The sequence below is a fragment of the Struthio camelus genome, chromosome 1 (assembly GCF_040807025.1).
Source record: "Struthio camelus isolate bStrCam1 chromosome 1, bStrCam1.hap1, whole genome shotgun sequence".
NCBI classification, from domain to species: Eukaryota; Metazoa; Chordata; class Aves; order Struthioniformes; family Struthionidae; genus Struthio; species Struthio camelus.
The window spans coordinates 205,854,202-205,875,983 of NC_090942.1; the positions used below are offsets into that span (position 1 = coordinate 205,854,202).

Sequence of the window (21,782 nt, forward strand, 5' to 3'; positions counted from 1 at the left end):
GCTTCAGAGCTCTTTCCAGATGCAAAGAACACTCCCAACCTGTTTTTAGACCATGACCACCTCTATCCCTAGACTCTCTTCAGGTCTTTACATCTAGGCTGTGTATAAATCTTGTTGATACTTCCTGCCTCATCTCTCTTAATAAGCACTGCTTCTCCTATTCATTCGCAGAGGTAAAACTTGCCCCCAGCTTGTCTTCATCTTCTCAGGGCCTGGAACAGGCCATGTTGCCATACTCAGACCCGTTCAGGACTCTGCCATATAGCCCTTGCCAAGCTCTCTGGGTTAACCGCAGCAGCTTGCGTTAATCAGGCCAGACTCTCCATGGATTGCTCCTTCAGCATTGTGCTCTCTCTCACTCCAGACTGTTTTTCTGTCATGGACCTTCCCAGTCATATTCTATCCACCACGGATATGTCTACTCTCCTTTCCTGTATGCCCATAGTGCCATGCTGTGTTGTCCATTCATCTTTTTTTTCACAGTTATCTCCATGTACTGTCCTTGGCTGCCCTTGTAATTGGTAAAAACTGCCCATGAACAAAAAGCAAGCTTCCTTGCATCCCTTTCTCCAACTCCTGTTGTGCTGCTTTGCTTTGCTGAGATGATAAGTATTGTCCTATTGATTTTCCTGTGCTCCCATGTCTTACTCACCTCTCTTGCTTAAGACTGTAAACTCTTTGGGGCATAGGCCATCTTTTAGTTGTATATTTTTGTAGCCCTTCAATACAGGTCTAGGAACACAGCAACATAAACAACAAGCCCTCTGCCATTCTCCATAGTTCATTGTGATCCAAGCTGCTGTACCAAGTTCTTGCTCAGAGGTTTTATAGCTAAATCTGCCTTTCTAATTATAGTTCTATATAGAGAAGAACATGTTTCTGTACTAGAATAACTAATGACCTGATTCCTATGTGTGCTGTTCACAGGGGAACGCACAAAGCCTATCCTACTATATTTCTACACGATCTTATAAAAGACTCCTCTCTAATCTTTGGCAAGTATTATAGAAGACTTGCACTGCTGTGAACCAAGGAAAACAATGAATATTTCATTTCCTTATCTGTTTCAGGATTGTTTTCTGCAAAATATCTATTTTAATAATACATGTGATTTTTAGCTGCACCATGCTGCAAACCCAAGTGTACAGAGGTGACCCATATTGTTTTTCTCAGCATGGCCTAAGGATCCATTAGCGCAAAATTCTAGCTCACACTGACCAAATTCCGAGTGAGAGATGAAAATCAAGATGATTAGGCATATACAAAGAAAATAGATCAGTTCTCTGAAAATCAGAGATTGTGAGAGTCATTCACAGAAGAATCTTCCTGTGATGACCAAAGTTGTAATATATTGACAATATCAAGCTTGTCAGGACCAACTGGAGGACAAAGGGACATATATACAGAGGTCCCATATTCCCCAAAAACTATACCAAACATTGAATTAAGCATTTATAAAACTGCATATGCTTGCTATTTCAGCCTGGAGCTGATTCTTCCCTCAGCTGGATCCAGCCGAGCGGCAGAGTTGCAGACTGAGTCTTCCTCTAGAGCTCATGCAGGAATGCCTCGATTTGCAAGCCCTTACTAGTGGATAACTCTGTGCTGTCGACTGCTCCTGTGCAAAGGTCAAAGCCATGAGCCACATTACAACACAAATGGACAGTTCATTTCAAAGGAAATGTTAAAAGATAACCACAACCCGCAAAGGGCAGGACTGAGAATGAAATGATACCAACTGCATAAAGGAAAATAACACCTGCACTATGCTACCACTAATCCTTAGAGTCAGAAGCAGCAGATCCGGATTCATTACTCCCAAGCAGTAGTGTTCTGTTTGCATATCTGCTGCTCCATCTAACAACAGTTATTTCAACTAGGAACATGCTGAAAACTCTCCACTTGCAGCAAGCTGCTTCAGCCAGCACCACTAAGCAGTGCCGTGCAAGGCGCACAGCACTGACCACACAGCAGCAGGTACAAGTGCTTTTAAAGATTGCTCTTCCATTTATGAGGGCAATGGACTAACACCCTTTATATGACAGGCAATCTTCCAGTGCAGCTTCAATGCTGCTGCAGGAAACAGCTGGACTGCACTCGCTGTGGTGTGTGCAACTGCGGCTCTTGAGAAGCAAACCTGGTCCCCGTGCTGTGCAGGGTTAACAGCTTCCCTTGGCACTACTGTAGCCTGCTTCATAAAAGCCTGCAGAAGAGGAGATTGCAGGTAAAGCACAGCAATAAGGCTGTGGGAAGGTCTTCAAAATTAAATAGTCAACCTAAACCTTTTCTGCTGCTATGCCAAAACTTGTCTTCTGCAGTGACTATAATTATGGATTCTATTTTCTTCAAAACAATCTTTAAATTTTTTGCTGTTTTTCCTATTTTCTCCTCCGTAGGAAGAGCAGCATCCAGTTCCTCATAGGTTACCTCTCCAAACTGTAACCTATGAGGGTATCAACGATAATATAAATTATTACTTTTTTAAAGCAAAGTTTAGATCTTCATCATGGTAAGAGGTAGCGTCACCCAGGGAGGGAGGGAGGAAGTTACAAAGCCAGATACCCTCTCCCAACAGCACAGAGACAGTTTGACAAGGACACACTTTGCCCCAGCCTATTACAAGAATTTTAAGAGCAAGAATGTCCCCAGTGCAAGCTGAAGCACGCGGGCAGTAAAATAGATCCCTAGACACCAGCATGAAGGGTCTCTAAGAGAGAAGGAAGTTTCATGTTTAGCTTCATTAAATACATCTCCCTGCAAGCTAGTAAAAACAGTCACCCAAAGCAGCTGTATTATAATGACACAATCTGACACAGAGCCAGATGACATCTTCTGATTTTATTTCAAGTTAACACCTTGAGACAAGGCATAACAACTGAGAAGATCACACCAGTAAACAGGTAACAGAGACCTCTACACTTGCACCCATGAACTCCAGTACAGAGTATTAAAAATAAAGCAACGCAATCCTCCTGAGATTTTAAGGATAGTGCAGATTGAAAAAAAATCAAAGAGAAACTAAAGTCAAATAGCGGGAGATGGAAAGGATGCAAGAGATTCCAGCTTTGAAACGATGAAAAGCACTGCTTAAAGTGTATTTGAGAGGCTCCAAGATCACTGCAAAGTAGTCATTAATATTTTATGTATTATAAATAACTATTTTCCAAATCATGCTAATGTTAAGCATGCACAATTTTTTTCTCGTATTTTCATGCAAGATATGCAACATCTAGTATTTCCAAAGTCCACTAGAGAAGACCACTTATCCTAACATCCATTGAGTCTTGCTGATAAACTTGGCAAAGAGTAGCTTAGTCCTACAGAGAAGTTCTCCCCTCAATCCTCCCAAACAAGCCCCATTTCATTTCTGAAGTCGCGAAATAAAAGCCCCAGGAACTAACGAGAAGTTTCTCTTCAAAAAATTCAACCACTTAAAAAAAGAAAAAAGTTATTGCCAAAGCTATAAGGAGAAATAGCATAAAGATCATGATCCAAGGTGCATGTGAGTCATGGTGAAACTCTCAAAGCATTTGAATGGAGTTTGGAATAAGCTCAGACCACTTTTCAGACCATGGAAACACCACAAATCTGTTATATCCCCTTTTACCTGACCCATTAAAGCTCAACAGCTTTCAGCTGTATTCCTGCATATCTCAAAAATAAAACCCACAGTGCTTCAGTTTAGAATGACATAATTTATTCATATAATTCACAAGTAGTTGGACACTACTCAAAATTTACTCTCAATAGGCAAGTGATTTACACAAACGTATAATACTAAAATTGATTGTTTAGAAGGTAAAAAATACCATGGGTATGAAATGCCATGGTAGATGTCATTCAATATACTACATAATCTTGGTGTCAAACACTTATGCATTTATATATATACTTTTTTTTTTTTGTAAGAAAAAAAAGGCAGTTTGCCATTCTATTTTTAAAGTAGTCTGGCAAATTCAGGTAGTTTTGCTCTAAACCTTCTTATCAATTATTTCTCCCAGTTCTTTGGAACTGAGCTAACAACCCAAGCAATGTTTTCAGTAGTAGAGGTGGGGGGGGAGAGGGGAGAGAAATTTGCTCCCCTGAATTCACCGAGCACAACATGATCAAATCATGTTGCCTTCCAATACGTGACACAGAACACTAACCCCTGTATATCCAAAGGGTTGTGCAGGAATTGAGACCATGCTTGGTGGTGTTGGTGACAACAGCCTGATCATGTGATTTTTGGCCCCTGCCAGTACCCATTTGTGAGTGCTTGCACTTCACTAAACATATTAGCATTGCGAGATCATTTGGTGTTCATGCAGCTGTGGAGTCATATTGTAATTCTCCATAAAGTATTCTCACTGAAGCTTGTATTTTATGAGCCTCAAATTCTGCATTAAGCATATATGGCTGCATGGACAAAATTGGACTTTAATGTGTTAATCTGCATCAGATTAATTATGCGCATTGTCTTCTAGATGATGTCCAAACATAACTCCTGGCATTTCAAGCAGAGTGTATCTTAAAACATATCAGGAAGTTAAAAAGCTTTCACAATACAAGATCCAACTAATTATTCCACATATACAAAAACACAGCTAGAGAAATACAATTCAATTCTTCAATGCTGAATTATGAGGAAAGTCTAAAAAAATAGAAAACACTCTGATACTTGGACATTAATTCAGAATGTAACACTGCATAATGCCGCAATATGAGCACCCATTTAAAATGAGAAATCCCCAACAAGAGAAAGGGGATCTAGCAGTATATATGACAAAAATAGATGAATACTGCACCAAAAACATGCATACAATCTTCATGGTCATTCAGTATGTCAGTGATGGTCTAAACAGTGATCTAACACAAGAGTGAGGCAGTGTTTTCAAATAAAATCAAGTGAACAACTACATATTGATTAAGCTTTCCGATGCAGCAAAATGAGGGCACAGAGCCATCTCTGGGTTCTGGAGCTGTTTCAAGACTCGCTTGTGAAATTTCTCTCTGACACGATTGAACTCCATTATGTCCAGTGGGTCCTCTTCAATCCAGAATTTGTGGAATTCATGCATTAAGTAGCCTATGAAAAAGAAATACACTAGGTAAAAATGTTATATAAGAATTAAAAAGAAACCTGCAAGGACTACAATGTACACACAGAGCACTGGTTCCTGAGGTCTGATACTTCATGAAGCTACAAAGGTCAGACTAAACACCTCTGGGACTTCTGCTGCAACACTGCATAACAGTTATCTTAAGAAACTAAAACAAATGGCAAGAATTTGTTGCCATAGCAGCAGTGCTACCAGTGCTGAGTTATCAGACAACAGTTGGCATTCCATTTAAGGAAACCCTCTAATCATATGCTTAAAAAGGCTTCCTGGACTTTGGAACATTTCCCAACAGCAAGTTTTAGATAAGCCTTTTTAGAAGGCTCGCTGACTGGCAAGCCCAAAATGTAATGAATGCAATAGCAGAACTTCTCCCAGTAAATACAAGAAGCCACTAAGTGTCTCGACATATAGATGCTGAACTGTTGATTTTATTTGGTTAAGCGATGCACGCACTACACATTAAGCTAATGAGTATAAAAGCCGGGGAAGATGCTGCTGATGAGATTTCAAACAGCCTTTTTCCTCACATTTTGCCTCACTTATTTCAGCATAAGAATAACACTTACTCGCCAATAAAAACAGTGTATTGGTAAGTAATGCAACAGTGCCACATCTTGCTGTATTAACACTTCTTCCTCACACAGAGTTTTACTTCTGTTGTGTGCCCATAACTTTGCAAGGAACTTGAACATTTATGCGTATGATCCTGGAAAGGCCAACAACATGATGCGAAGAACTACCTGACTTTGTTTAAATATCCTTACATTGGGAAGAAACTTAGTCATGAAGTGGACTGAATATACAGGCTCTGATTAAGGCCCTTTACCATCTCAGTTCTATGCCATCTCTGCATTGTGGAGGAACCACTGAGAGGAAAGAAAATGTTATATCTCTCACTAGGGCTTCAGTGAGCTAGACACCACCTCTTGATCCTAACTCTCACAGCAGACAACGTATAGAGCCTGATCTTCCATTCCAATACAGCAAAATGGTCAAATAAATCTTCTGTACTCTGGGAAGCACACAGCATCTGTTGTGAAGTAGATTAATTGCTTCTATCCATTTACTTCTATTGTACCACAGCTGGAATGAAACGGCCTCTGACTCTTGAAATATTTGGAAGAGATTTGAAGATATACTTCTAAGAGACGTTTCTTTTGCAGAACAGCTCAGTAAAACCCCTTTAAAGTTACGACATAAAGGCAAAACACTACTTTTAGGTCTTCACCTAAAAAACTCTGGGAGACTTACAAGGGGTACCTTCTGTACTTCAGCAGTGGTTGTGCTCAGCGTGCCCCAGAGCTATACAGTTCAGTGCCCTGCTTGTACTGTCAAAAGAAGGCAACAGTACCCAAGAACAATAGGCCAAATTCAATTGTCAGGGTTGTGTCTGTCCCTAAAGTCCAGGGGAGCAAAAGGGTGCAGGGGAAACATGATGCACCAGCATTTAGGAGGTCCATGTAGTGCAACCATCATGAGAAAGGGTGCTGACTGGGCAATGCAACCAGCTGTCCAGGTCAGCCCAACAGCCTGTAGCCATTTACTGCAGCCTAATGGTGTGCCAATATTTTCCTTTTAATATTAAATTAAGGGAAATCTAGAATGACTGAGGCAGGAGAGGGGAGAGAAACCCTGAGAGCAGAAGAGCAGGGAGTTGTCAGACCCAAAAACAGACGTTCTCTAGAAAAGAGCATCCTTCTCCTTGCTCCAGGAAGGGCAAAAAAAAAAAAAAGATCTCTCTCAATAACGTCCATCTAATAACATCAAGTTTCTCCTGCAATGGCAGGGAGAGTGTGTAGGAATATCCAAGCACCTCTACCGTCCCATTACTGCACCAGAGATGGGTGCAAGTCTTATCCTGCTCTAACTCATACACGTGTGGGCTGCCCTGGGAAGAGCTGTCAAGAGCAGCTCCTGTCCAGGGATAGTGTGGGGATGGGAACGCTGCTCCTTGCGGGGGACACGCCGGTGCAGGGACTGCCCCAGGCTTGGCCAGCAGAACAGGGCTACCTGCAGCAGAGACTTCAGCATTGCCAAAAAGATCCAGTAAAGGTACTAAAACATGTCTCTACCCCAAGCTTCAGTGATGGGGGATGTTAAACCTGGGAAAGAAAAATAAAAATAAAGTAAAAAACCCCAAACCAACAATGAACCAAGGATATGATAGGAAAGGAGAGTCAGACCTGCCCTACTAGACACAGCTGCTCAGCTCAGGAGGACATGAGCAGGCCAGGGATTTGGTGAATCAAAAGACAGAGCAGCCCCCTCAAAGAAAAAATATGCTCAAGTGGATACTTAGACAGATATTTATCTATTTTATCAAGCCAGCCACCTACAAAGGCAGAGACATTTATGAGTCATTTGGGGTGGAAGAAGCCTACCCAGTAAATTGTCCTGAACAACTACCAGCCAGTCTCAGCCAGGCCAGCAACCTAAAAGCAATCACGAAAGGGAGACCTCCGTTAGGGTATGGGAACTGTCCATGGAAGATGTGGGGTAAGTGAGTCTTATTAAATGGCAACCTGGTTCCAAAAGGCCTATATTATTAAATGAGAGATGCACAGGACATTATTTGCTATTTATCCAGTCAAGCAAACAGAAAATATTGCTGAAACAAAATACAAGTTCTCGTTTTAAAAATAAAGAATCTTACTACAACCTTAAAAACAAAACAACTCAACTTGCAAAGTTAAAAAAAACAGAACATTCACCCGCCCCACCACCTACTGACCTAGAAATTACAAAAGATTGCCATTTTTTCCCATTTAGTTGGGTCTATCCCACCTTCAAAACCACCTTCCTCCTCCCCTTTCTCATCTCCTAAAGGTTTCTTATGTCCTTAAAGTGTTTTTAATGCTTACGTTAAAAAGTAAAACCTCATTTCCAATTCACTGATTGCACTGAAGTACTGGAGCACTGAGCACGTCTACCACATTACTGGGGCTGTGAGGGGACTTCCCCATCAAACCCTCTGTGTGCTGCACGCTTTGTGCTGCACCTCCGCCACGGTGCAGCTCCTGCTGCAGTGCTGTTCTGGCAAGGACGCACAGCAGGTCTGCGCTTCAAGGGGATGCTCAAATACAGTTAGAGGGGCTAGAAAAGCATTACTCCTGAGGGGGAGGAATCTACTGAAAGACGCAGGGAAACACATGAATTTATATGTGGGTATCTTAAGAGGCAGATGGCTTTACAGAAAAACAACATTTCAAAGCTCTTTAGTTTCTTATTATTTACCTTTTCCTATTATTTAAAGCCAATTGAGGCATATAAAAGGTCACTTTAGTTTGGGCCAAACTGTTTTTTTCACCCCTTGGTTTGGTGGTGATATACACCACAACTAAAAACTGGGTCCAAGTTTTCTAGAGACCAGATAGCAAAACAAGTGTGATAGCAGCTGTGCTGTGTCAACAGGTTTGCAGGACTTGCCACTACTGTAAAACAACAATTAAAAAAGCAACGGGTGATGAAAAACTGATAGTAGGAAGACAAGCTAGTTATAGTCCCCACCTCTGCCCCCAACTTACAGAAGGTCTGTTGAAAGTGTATTAGTGTTGGTGCCTCTGGGGCGACATTGTAGAAATGGGTCTTCAAAGCTCCGCTCACAAGCAGATTGTATGCCAGGTCTGTTATGTTAATGCCCACAATAGCAAAAGAGTAGCTGTAAGAAAAAGAGAGCAGCAACATTTAGAGGTAGTTTGACTTCTTTCAGCATGCTAGAAGAAACTCTGACAACACTGCAAGTGCAACTGAGGCGCATTAATTCTCTCTTGCTTCTGATGAGCTTCCAAAGAGGGGCTGAGGAAGGGGGTGGAAAACAAGACAGACGTTTTTCCTGTCTGCTTTGTACACTATAATGGCAACGCTGTGCTAGTGAAGCAAGTGGCCATAGTGAAAACAGGAGTTTCCTCATCACACCAGCCATTTTCAGTGGAGCAGCACAGATTCATTTCTGTGAAAGACCACCAAGGCTAAAAGTCCCTGAGCTCCTGGACTTGCTTTGAGTCAGGGTTGACACGCCTCATGATGGCTTTGTTTGCAGCATGGCCAGTTATTTACTGTTTCAACCTGTCTGTCCAACTGTAATTCCTTACCCATCGTTAGGAACATAAGGTTTGGGCAATCAGACCTACAAAGACTTTTGCCTATAAGAGACATTTCACATGCTTTTCAGCCATGTGAGAAGAATCAGCTGTGTTGACTCCAGTTTCTTCCCAACAGAAACTAGCTATACAGGCCAGAAAACAGGTAAAGACCTATTTCTCTCTCCATCATGCTTTGATGGAGCAAAACCCTGTCTTGCTAAGAGGGTGTATTAACTAGAAAAAGTATTTTTTAGGTACAACAAAATAAAAAATTGGAAGTCACTTCTTAATTTGTGAGCCTGTTGCATAAAGAACTCAATGAGGGAAAAGGGAAAGTACTTTCTGGCAGTGACCATTTCAAGGAAACATGCACGTCCCATGCTGACATTTAGAGACAGAAGCAAATACGTTTAGCTATGCAGCAATTTTTAAAAACAGTTGTCATATATAATCTGGCTTAGGTATTTTCCAGTTATGACTGTTAAGCAAGCTAAAATTTGTATTTTTGATTTTATATTTTTAAACCTTTGACATATTGCAGGAGCAAGAACATTCAGAAGCTACCAGCAGCAGGCAGCCTATTGGGAAGTTTCACAGAACAATGAAATTTCATTTCATTGAGACCCTGCTATGGACATTAAAATGTTGTATTACAGTTTCTCAAACACGCTCGTTACGGAAAATACAGTTCTGTACTCATGAATATAGCTATACCTCACTAGGTATAGCTCCTCACTAGGATTTCTTCCCTATTTTTATACTTACCTGAAAGCACATCAGAATCTGTTTCTGACAGTCAGAAGTGAGACCTGATCACATTGCATATTAAGAAGAATTAGACATTCATAACTGCACTATACATAGCACACAAAAAGCTTCTCCTTGCTGCAAGCTTCTTCCCCTCGCCAATTATTACTTAAAAGTGACATTTTTTCCTGTAATCCTAGCCACACCTTGATTTACAAAGATAGTATGTGTTAGAGTCCATATACTGAAGTTTCCTTAAAAATGCAGTCAGGAAACTTCCACTCAAATATACAGTGTTATTGACAACAGTTTTGTTTGTAGCAGCTTTAAACGTATGACTTTAAACTTACCCAATTGCCTTATCGAACCTTTTTTTCTCCCATTCAGCTTTACTGAATTGGCTGGGGAGGGAGGAAAAAGAAAAAAGTCATCCAGATGTTGCCTTGCATTGCTAACTGATAAGTTTTTTCAATTTCAATTTGTTTTACACTATTACGTTAAGTGGACATAGATTATATTTTTTGCTCCATTGGCAGGACTAATCACATTTAACTCTGTTTCTTACTGAAAGGACTGACTTAAAATGGCTTGAAAGGGGTAACTTACCTGCTTTATGGCATCTCTGATGATTTTTTTTTTCACCATTTACAAAGTATGTGGCTACAAAACTCTCAATAAAAGTCAGTTATTTCCCTATACTGACCACAAAGATGATCCGCCCCAGCTAAGTTTGAACTACATGAAGCGTTGAAAATACAATGTTTCTTTTAACTAACCAAACAGGATTTTCACCCTTTGCGTTTTCCAAGATATACACGATGTTCACCACTGGAGACATGACGCACTTGAGGCAAACATGAAAAATACTCCTCTGATAGGAAGTTTATCTGTGCAACCAAATCAGAGACCACACTACAGAAAAAAAAGCCACACACGCACACACTATTTCATACTACTTAGCACAATAATGCAGAGCTTTTCAATGGCACAGAAGGTGCCTCTCAAAATAGAATTAATTAGGGAACCATTTAATTTTAAATAACTTTCTGTTGTTCAATGTTTTCATTTGAGAGCACTGCATCATGCAACTGTCAGTCAAAAGACACTCCACTAACTAGAGTTTAGCTGTATCTACTTGCACAGAAGTTTAGTAGAAGTCAGTGGCTGCATTTGCCACCAGCTAAAAGCAGACAGGAACTGACCCTGAGCTACAATTGAGCGAAACCCACAGGAATTTTGCTTCAGTAAGGTCTAAGCATGGCAGGCTTTAGACCCCGATTTACAGGCAACTATGCATGAACATATTCTTAGACCATACTTGAGTTATGGTAAAAATATATTACACTAACAAAAATCCCCAAATTTCATGCAAATATAGTATTTTAAGAACTGTTGTCACTGAGCGTTAGTGCTGCTAGAAAGTTAACATACCTCCTGACCTGAACGTTCATGTCCTGCCTGTGTAGGCCTTTGAATCTCCTAACGGTTTGGTGAATGAGAATATGCAAGTCTATACTCATTCTCCAAAATCTTGTCACCTTTATAGGCTGTGGCCCAACATCAATCAAAAACACAAAAACAAAATACTCCCCTCCCTTCCCCCACAAATGTGGGAAGGGGAAAAAAAAAAAAAAAGATGCTAAATTTAGGATGTGGACAAGTAATACAGTTCAACAGAAATAGGAACTACATTGATCATAATCACATCAGAAACCAACACTGCTGCTAAGCAACCACACTAGAAAAAAAACACCAAAGGCTTCACTAGCAGCTTCTATCTTCTAGTGAATGCTCTTTCAAGAGATTATTAAAACAAAAAAAACACACATGCTCAAATACAGCACTCCAAAACAGTCCTTGGTACTCAAACACGTAAATGAAGAACACTAATGGGATACCCTGCCTCACAGCCACAGCACTGAATACTCAGTGTCTGTGCAGTTGTACTGTTAAAGAAAGAAAGAAAAAGATGGAAATTGAGAGGGCTTCAGTTTGCCATGTAAATCTCAAACATTTAAATGAGAATTCTTGGCTATTTCCCATAATGCAGTTTAAGGATCATGGAATCCCTGTTCATTAATTTTATACATAATTATGAATGTATATAACTCACATAATTTATATTAATAAAAATCAGCTATGGGCAACACTATATACAAAGGGAAGACCAAACTGGAGGTGCTTGTAGAAAAGGGTGAATGCTGTTATTTAAAAGAAACCCCAGACAAAAAAATCTGAGGACTGACTCTCGGGCTCAAAGTCTGTTGGGTTTATATTTCCCCTAGCCGTCACCCAGTGCTTTTTTGTCACAGAATTACCATGGGGAATTAAGCTATAAAATATTGAGGAGATCAAAAACTTTGCAGGATTCAGACATGGACCTACTGTACTGACACCTAATACAAGCGGTAGAAGGGAAAAAGTCTTCTGAGGCACCCAATGCTATGGCACTGGTTAAGAGGTATATCCCCCACTATCCCCTGTACCAATTATGGAATGAGCTTCCTGTAATAAAATAGTTCACAATACAAAGTTTTTGCCCCTTAAAAGCACCTGTTATTGATCCCTCAAAAGACAGGACATTGGACTAGCCAGATTGGATACCATGACTAATGATTGGTCTAAAGGGAACATAAACAGAAGGGTTTTTCAGCTGAGCTAACCTAAATTCTTGACCTAGACTACTTTTGATTATCAAGTCAGAGTCACTGCTGCTTTCATAGTATTTGCACGGCTTAATCTTTTTCTACAAAAAGGTAAAAAATTACCAAATATAGATTACTAGACAGAACTAAAATAAGGTGCTTGAACTACCTCAAACAAGGTCAATTTTATTCTTCATGGATTATCATACTCAGATATACCCAACGCTGTGCCATCAGGTCATTTGGGCTAAAACTGCAGTATTTAGAGAAAGGAATGGGGATCTTTTGAAGGTGTTGCATCAAAGATTTTCAGTTTACAATAAGTCAAATTGTAGCACAGTTTGATCTTTATTTACATGTAGAGTCTCACAAAACTAAGAAGAAAGGAAAAAGGATACCTTAGTTCCTTCTTAGTGACTTCCCTTCATTATGAAAAGACAAAAGAATTAAAAGTAAATAAAAAATAAAATCACTTGATATTAGAAGTTAGTTAAAATAGTTAACACTAAGTTTAACTCTTTCTACAATTCAGTATGTAAGTTTGCCTCTTGGATTTGATTATCTTTCAGGATCAACACTTGGAAACAGATATGCTTAGAGACTATGCCCAATAAAACAAAAACCAGCTCCCACCCTAAAACAGTATGCACTGCATTACCTAATTAGCTAATTTTTTCTAGCCTCGAGCATTACCTGTATTTAGGCTGAAGAGAATCAGAAAGAACTTGCTGAGCTATCCCAGTGTCCCATTCAGCAAAATACCTGCAGATATATAACAGTTAGGGTCAAGTGGTAAAGACAGAAAATAAAATCATTCTTGGGTTATAATCCAAGATGCACACACCATATCCACACCCACCATGCCCAGCCCCTTAAAGGGTCACTAAGGGTGTTAGGCAATGTGAACAACATTTAACATGCTGAATTCATTAAACTACTCCTCAACCATTAAAGACAGAAGCAGCCCAACCTCAAATTATGAGTGCAATCCTATAACTTGTTAATGGATGTGCGGTACCGTACTCCCTTTCTACATGGTCTATAGATGACCAGTTTCTTATTGCTAGAGCACGTTGGCTGCTGAGCTTGAGATAAAGCAGTTGGACTTCTCAGTCTGGCAGATCTGTTAACCAAAAATTTCTTAGTCTGTCTGATGACTCATAAAATAAGTGGTAGAGATTTTGAATGGAAGTTCGAAAGAGTCAAGAGCCCAGATCCTTAACTGAGCTTTGCTATAAAGTGACATGCGCACTGTTAGTGAATTTGTGTCCTTTAATCTGCAAAAGCAGAAAATATTCCCCCCCCCCCCCTCCACACCCACACACGGAAACATTTCTTAAAATACCTGCTTTCTAAGTTATATAAAGATCTGATGTAAATACAGGGGCTGGAGAAAAAGAGAAGATCACAGATACTGACCGATTCCTAAATTACCAAACACAAATACGATACTAAATATCTGTTGTATGTGAGGCAGAAGGCAATAGTTATTTAAAGTTATTGCTTAGTTTTGGATACTGAAGTAAACTGAGGAAGTAGCCCAATTACAGAAGTCTACCATCAGTGGCTGCATTTCAAGCATTTTGCCCAGGAATTCAAAATGAAATTGCAAAAGAGGAAAGCTGAGCAGCAATATAAACCTCCCACCTAAGCACTGCTAGGGTATTTTGTTTAGACATCTAGATATTGATAAAAATACATTTTAGTTTTTTTACTTGCGGGAAGAGAGCGCTAACTTTCACAGAACTCCTAAAAAGGGCTTAGCAATCTGTATAACCTAGTTAAGTGAGGAATACTAAAAGAAGATACCCTCTAGAAGAGAAGAAAAAACCCCACAATCCAAACAATTATACTGGAAAACAATTTTTTTTTTTTCAGTTTTTGAGATGAATCCCTAATGTTCAGAATTTGGTCCTATAGACTTTAAAAAAAAAAAAAGGCAGAAAAGCAGCACTGTGTGCAGACTTTTCACAACTTCAGACACAAGTACATCTATAAGAAACATACTTACACCAAGTTATATAAGCCCAGGAGACCCATCCCTCTAAAGTCTGTTTTAGGATCATCACCTTGGAAACCAATTTCACACCACTGCTTCGAAATCCGAGCTTTCAATGGCGAATTAGGCTTCAAACATTTCCATAACTAGAAACATTACAGGTAGAATATGATTAAACTCCACACATTAATACAACCTGCTTTTTTTTAAAAAAAATCAAAAGAGTTCTCAGGTCACATAATTGCATTGTTATTTCAGCAACCAGCACATATGAACAAATGCAGTCCCTGGGGTTGGGGGAGATCCCAAACCACTCTCGAATCTTGCGGATGTTTCAGCTACAGCCCTAAGGCCCTTGTAACCTTATCTACAACTGTTGCAGAGTTTTGCACAAGGACATGTTTTGTTCACGCTTTATGCGTCAAACTAGAATCTGCCTCCATAAGCAGATTCTTACAGGAATCAGAATCAGGAATGAGCTGAACTTTCATAGTAAATCACTGACAGAGTGGCAGACAATCAGCCCTCAATTCCCTCAGGCTCTGCAGCAATCTTTTCTTCAGCATCTTTTGCAAGTCTCTAAAACGATTACAAATTGAGAGTGCTGACTTGGCTGCCATAGTGCTGAAAAGCAAATCAGGGAACATAAAAAGAAAAAAGTCCATACAAGAACAGCACTTTCCACCTTCACATTTAACTAAGGGGTGAATCATTCAGTGATCTCACAACAACAGGGGGAAAAAAAAAAAAAGTGATTTACCAAGCCAGATCATCAGCTGGAATAAATCCACTTAGCTGCATTGGCTCAGGGACTTTAGTGCCTAATATCATGTTGCTAAGTATCTAAAAGCAGCCTAAATTGACGTGTCTGAGAAATACATACCTATCTGCATACATATCATAGCACACATTCACCCTTTCCAAAGGGCATTAAGTAATCAGGTGTTCCTCAGACATTGGTGAGTATTACTATTGGCAAGTAGTGTCTTAAGAAACACACTTGTTTTAAAAAAAAAAAAAAACAAAAAAAAAAACCCACACACACCAACACCCACCACACACTACAAAGGGGAAAGACCTGTATTAACATTTCACACACAAACACCCCAGAAACTGTAAAGTGACTTACCTTTACCGTAAAGGTAAAACCTTTAAAAGTTTTAACAGCTACATCGTGCACTAAATTACATCTGCTATTTCTTTGTTATTCACCTATTAACAGTAAACATATCATTCACCAGTTCAATCACATCAAGCTAATCTTTATCTCATTCATAAAATGCCCTCCTGGTAAGCATGAAAAAGTGATAAACATTAATAATATGAACTACCCATTGCATAGATCACTTAGCAGAATATTTAGAAGCAATGAAAGCCAGCCAGCCTACTCTTCCCCAGCCAGGCCGAGAAACCAAGTGAAACTCTTGGACAGATTTCTGTTTGACATGAGAACTCGCAAAAGCAAAAAGCACACCGTAAACAAGTACCTAATACACAGATTATAATCAGAGGCAGATGAAGATATTGCTACCCTTTCTCAACATTAAACATTTTAATATGTAAGGTGAACTGTTTAAACTCCCCCTTAAGAACGCTCCTACACTTCAGTTTCCATTCTGCTTTCATTCTCCATTCAGTGATGCTTTTAAAGAGCTTACGTGATTATACATCCAAAGTGCCGTTTTCAGGAACATTTAAGAACCTGCTTGGCAGGGAGCGGGCGGCAGGGAAAGGGAGCCAGGGCCTGCATCTGATGCCTCTTGCAACATTGCCCTCCTCCGTGCCCATGACACTTGCCTGCAGGTCCCCACCTCCCGCTCTTAGTGATGTGGGGGCTTTGTGCCTTTGGGAATCCTTTCCTGGAGCCAAGAGCTCACAGTAGAGTTGCAGCCACCTAGCTCGTATTTTCAGGATCCAAAATCCTAGGCTGGCACCTACAATGCCTGCCCTCCAGATAAGACTTCCTCACTGGGTAAATCCATGCGCCCTTTTATGCAAGTCCCTCTCTAGCCCCAGAATTTTGCTTTTTGGCTGCACAGTGGTAGGAGTCCAGCAGAAGGAGTCTGTTTGGTCCTGCCTAGTGCTCAGAACGTGGATCTCCAGAGGCAGCCCTAGACTGTGGCCCCCTCAGCCAGACTCCCACCACCCTGCAAAGCTGTCTGCCTGTCAGGGGAGGGTTGCACCCTCAGGGGCTGCTAGTAACTAAAGAAGTGACATGCAGTACTTTGTATTAAGTACTAGAGCGTGCTGGGATGGTCTGAAGAGATGTAGTAAGTTAGGTTTCTTCTGAAAAAGGGTTTTGGCAATAGAGCCCTGGCAGTAACTATTCTAGCCATGACCGTAGCAATTCTAGGCAGGCACAAGAGTCAGCCTTAAACACAGCCATCCGTGCATCTGTAGGTGCTCTTTTTATCATTTGAGACAGCTTTTTTTATTTTTTAATTTTCTAAACTTATTATATAAGCACTAACTGATGTAAAAGTGCTCAGTGGAATTTTTAGAAGGGACTGGTAGTGCAAGTAGCTAATGTAACCTTTGCAGAAGTCTCCCACTATAACTTGTGTTAGGCGCTATGTTGCGAGTCATATTGTGGAAGATAGCATCATCATGTGCTGTAAAAACAAAAAAAGATAGGTGTGGGTGGAAGGGAAGGAAGCATTTAAAGTTTTTGATATTTTTTGTAAAGAAAAAAATACATGTCAGATTTTTATTTTTTTTAAATAAGATCTTCAAAAATTCTGCAAGAGTGCTTGCTTTGTAGACAGGCTAGTACATCACTAGCTATTTAATGTTTTCTGCCGTTTCTCTGAAACATCTCACACTAGCTATGGTCAGAAAAAGGATCAGAAGAAATGCTGAAACTTGTTATTAGACTATTTTCCATCCCCTTTATTCCCTCCTCAAGTTCTTTCTAACGTGACAGCTCTCTACTTGTCTCCTTGCTTATGGTTTTAAAAGTATTTTTTGAGGAAGAGGATCTACTTCAGTGCACAGTTTTTCAAAGTATGAAGTGAGTAAGACCCAGCTGGTATGGTTTGCATCACTGTTCACCTATTATCTAAAGAATGGCTTCATTTTGTTTTCATTTGAAAATATACTTGGCAAGCATAAACACATAAGTTACCTCATCTCCCACCTCTCCCATCCCATATGGTGAAAGCTTGCCATCGAGATATATGAGTGAACAATGCCTTAAAAAAAAAAAAAAATTTGAGGAAGAAACTGTTTACTTCAACCAGGAGAGAAAAATACTCTTACCCTCAAGAAAGGTTTTCTGAAGTAGACACATTGCTATTTTTCCAGATCTAATCATGTACTGGTGCTACCTGCAGCAAGCAGTAGATACCCAGTCCCTGCACCTCATCCAACTAACAAAAAGCTTTAAGTGGCTTCATCAACTACGGAATGAGCCGCTTGCTTGGTGGGTATTACACCCACACACACTACATTAGTATTCTGTGTAGGCTAATCCTAAAACAGGTAATAACGTAGGAAAGTGAAAATACCTGTGAACATTTTTTAAGAGGTTTACAAACCAGACTATTAGGGCTGGCAGGGATAGGGGACTTCCTGGAAGTCTTTCTTAGGCACCTACCTTCAGAAGCATTTCTTCATGCTGCGGATTCTCTGAATCATATGGCTCTCTGCGTAGCTTCTCAACCTCTGCAACCAGATTTCGGTACCCCACAATCTGCAGCAGGCAGGCCTGAAGAGATACTCCCAGCCTATGAGGGTGGGAAGAAGAGAATCAACTCAAGTCATCTGCTGCCATGAAACAGTGCTACAGTGTACATACCCATTTAATTCACAGGAGTAACATTTCATCAGCAAATTAATAGCCCAACAGTTTAATTACTATGAGAGAGTTTCCAAAAGATCAATATTACATTAAATCTGGCCTTGTGAACAGTACAGTCTTACCACTTAGTCACTTCCTTTCATTAAAAAAAAAAAACACACACACACAGAATTTCTCTATTTTAAGCAGTGAATTCTTTCACATATTAAAGGCCTATTATGACTCTACACAGAAACTCTAAAGGCCTGCTACAAGCACTTCACTGAATTTTTCCCTGCATTCAAATGGCAACTTCTCAAACAATGCCTTGAGACCAGAACTAGAAAACGCCCAAAGCTATCCATTTTGTTTCCATGCCACAAAGCCCACAAAGTCATCAAAAACTGGAAGCAATATAGGTGGGGTGTTTTTTTGTCTCACATGCTAAGGATTCCCATAAGGGCTCTTTTCATTATAATGTAGATAAACTTTCAAAATTCCTGATGCATCATTAGATAAACAAAAACAAAACACAAAACCATACGGCTTCCAAAGCTTTAAGTTAAGTGACTTATTTGGTTTTAGGTTAAGATTTTATAGTATTAAATACAAATTAAATAGTATATAACTTCCATGCTTTTCGTTTCTCATACAAATTCCTATGAATATTTGGGTATTTATGGGAATAAGAGCTTTTAAACCTTTTATAATATCTGAAGTTATCAGAATGCCTATATGAACTTTAGGAGTACAGTTAGATCTTTATCCTCACTACTCTGTGGAACTAATATTAAGCTGCCTAGATACCTCATCTGTTTTGCTTAGTATACTAAAATATTTTGTTCATTCTATGATACTGCTAAATTTTCTGAGCAGAAGCATTCTCACTGCTTATCTTTTGAGATTAATCCACAGAATAAGAGAAGTCATCATCAGGCCATTTTTTCTTGCTACAATTTCATGTTATTATGTTATACCTTTTAGAGTATGTTAAACAGTGTCTTCCCTCTTTTAGTGTTTACATGCTTCACTTGTTATACCCTATACTTATACAGAAAGGTTACGTTAAAAAGAAGGCTGAAACGCCTGACAAGACTGCATGCAAATTGCTGTAACGCACCGCTAAGCCACAGTAATAATGTTTTTAACCACACACAATAACCTCAGAGTAGTTTAGAGTGGAACACCACAGGCAGTGGAAGAGAAAAGCAATTAAATAAAAAAGTTATTTAAGTTCCAAGCCGCAGAACATATACAAAAAAGCCACCCTTACTATCTAAAGCTTTCTATCTAAAACCGGTCAAATCTCCTATACGATGTTTTCCATGGAAAAAGCCATTTTGCCAACACTCCTTTTCATTAACCCTTGCTCGCTTCTCTCCTTCACAGGAATGCCAGGCAGAGGAGCAGAGTGAACAGTCGTAGCCCCGCATCTCCTCCCTGACACCTACGTGCCAGCAGCAGCAGTTCTCAGTGCGCAGGAACAGTCTATGTGGCCTGGCACACCTACACCTACCCCAAGCAGCTCCGAGGGCTCAGCGAGATGGAGACAAGTCTGAAATTTGGAGTATTTCACAGCCTCCCTCCAGAGCTAGTGGAGACCATACATGTTACCACCTGCTTATTTATCCCACTTTCTCCCTCCACTGAATACACATAGTGTTATCCCTCCGCTGAACATACATAGCATTATCTTAAATGTATTGACAAGGTGAAACTACTCCAGGCCTCCTCCCTCTTCAGGTCACAGCACCCCATAGCCTCCAAGAACAGCAGACTAGCTCAGTGCAAACATCCCCAGGATGCTAGCTCAGCTGTGCAAAGATGCTACATTAACAAAAATGACTACATACAGATTTGTGGAAACACATACAGCATGACATATGTCCCCTTGTCCTTACCCCAGGAGATTAAGTCTCTCTTATGCAAGGGACAGCCAGAGCTTCTGAACAAGACAGCCAGTTGCAGGTTTTCTGGTGCTTAAAAGCCGGCAGACCAATGCATTTTTGTTAACCCCTGCTAAAGAAATAGCTGGTCTGCTTTTGCTGAAATTCTCCCCCAAAATTTGGTATGAAATAAGTGCCACATATGGAAAATTCCAATCTAGATGATTAAAGCTTAACAGAATTATAATCAATTTGAAATAAAGGAGCAATTTAGTGGCAGAGTTGGTTTCTATGTTCGTGACACCACCTTTCACATCCCAACTGTTGTCTCAAGTTGAGGACTCAGAGAGAACAACAAAAATACTACTACTTACTCTTGAAATACCAGCTTTTTAAATTACAGGGTTTGTTTATAACTTCCTACTCTTTTAATGACACAAGATCATAGTGGTTTGGCTGTGCTGTATTGTTTGTTTTTGCTTGGATAATTCAGAGGGGTTTTAAAATTTAAACAACTATATGGTTTCCATCAGCTATGATATGACAGTTTCTTCCCTACCCAGGAGGCTGTCCACAGCCTTGCTAATAAGCCATCACTTTCACTGCCATGACCACCTGCGCTGGTGGTATTTCATCCTTAGGGAAGTGACCCCCATAAATCAAAGTACCAACAACATACTAAGGCAGCAAGATTCAGGAAACAGCTAGGTAAAGAGACTCAGGACTTGATGTCTATTATAGTCACCATAACAGACGATTCATTCTTCTACCAGCTTTCTGACAGCAAAGTTTAACTTGTGTTTTTACACTGAGAAATAAAACTAATCTTCAAATTGTGTACCAAAATAGCTATGGAGAACCCATTCTCCACGGACCTAGGCACTGAAGAAATCAATAATTCCAATTTGTCTCATAAGGAAGTCACAGACTTACTGTGGATTTATATCTGGATTAATCTTTTTCAGCTCCATGATGTCATCTATAGTTTTTTCAATAGCATCAGGGTGAACACTTACTGAAGTTTGCAATCGCTAAAAAAAAGGTTTTAAACATACATTAATTCTTATGGAAATCGTTATTCAATAAAACTTAACAAGAGCAAACATTATACCTGAAAGCTTTTAGGTTAAGGGCCTAAGAGACCCAACTCACTATATATAAGCCTTTCCAATTTTATTCAACCCCACTGACTAGTTTCAGAGCAAGATCCCTACATGAGAATTCAAATCACTTTTCCATTCCTATACTTTTTCCAATGTATTTCTATGGCAGCTGCCAGTGAAGATGATCTGCATTGAGGCCTTTGGTCAAGAAAGTAGCTTCAGACCAACCACCTAGTCACATCAGAGTTGCTAGCCTGCATTTGGCACATGCTCCAGATGTGCTGCAGTGAAACAGTATAACGTTTTCCTTCCTCTTGCAAGTCATTGCCCTGTTGAGGTGGCCCTGGAAGTGCACTATTAAAAACAAAAAACCCACAATACCCACACCAAAACCACAAAAAGCACATGCCTTCAAAGAAATTAAAAGAAATCGAACCTTC

At 39.9% G+C, this 21,782-nt stretch overlaps 1 protein-coding gene across 3 annotated transcripts in view; it reads right to left on the reverse strand.

Annotated features, from left to right (window-relative positions):
- Window positions 1-2,819: 2,819 nt before the first annotated feature.
- The window catches only part of ELMOD1 (ELMO domain containing 1), a 59,914-nt gene continuing 40,951 nt past the window's right edge, over window positions 2,820-21,782 (reverse strand). For all 3 annotated transcript variants that reach the window (XM_009683804.2, XM_068930344.1, XM_068930343.1), the window contains 7 exons: window positions 21,173-21,270; window positions 18,171-18,300; window positions 14,588-14,721; window positions 13,270-13,338; window positions 10,282-10,332; window positions 8,627-8,760; window positions 2,820-5,068 (listed from right to left, as the gene is read on the reverse strand). In XM_009683804.2, coding sequence (XP_009682099.1) covers window positions 4,896-5,068; window positions 8,627-8,760; window positions 10,282-10,332; window positions 13,270-13,338; window positions 14,588-14,721; window positions 18,171-18,300; window positions 21,173-21,270 — 789 coding nt within the window. In that variant the 3' untranslated portion in view covers window positions 2,820-4,895. The remainder of the gene's footprint in view (window positions 5,069-8,626; window positions 8,761-10,281; window positions 10,333-13,269; window positions 13,339-14,587; window positions 14,722-18,170; window positions 18,301-21,172; window positions 21,271-21,782) is intronic.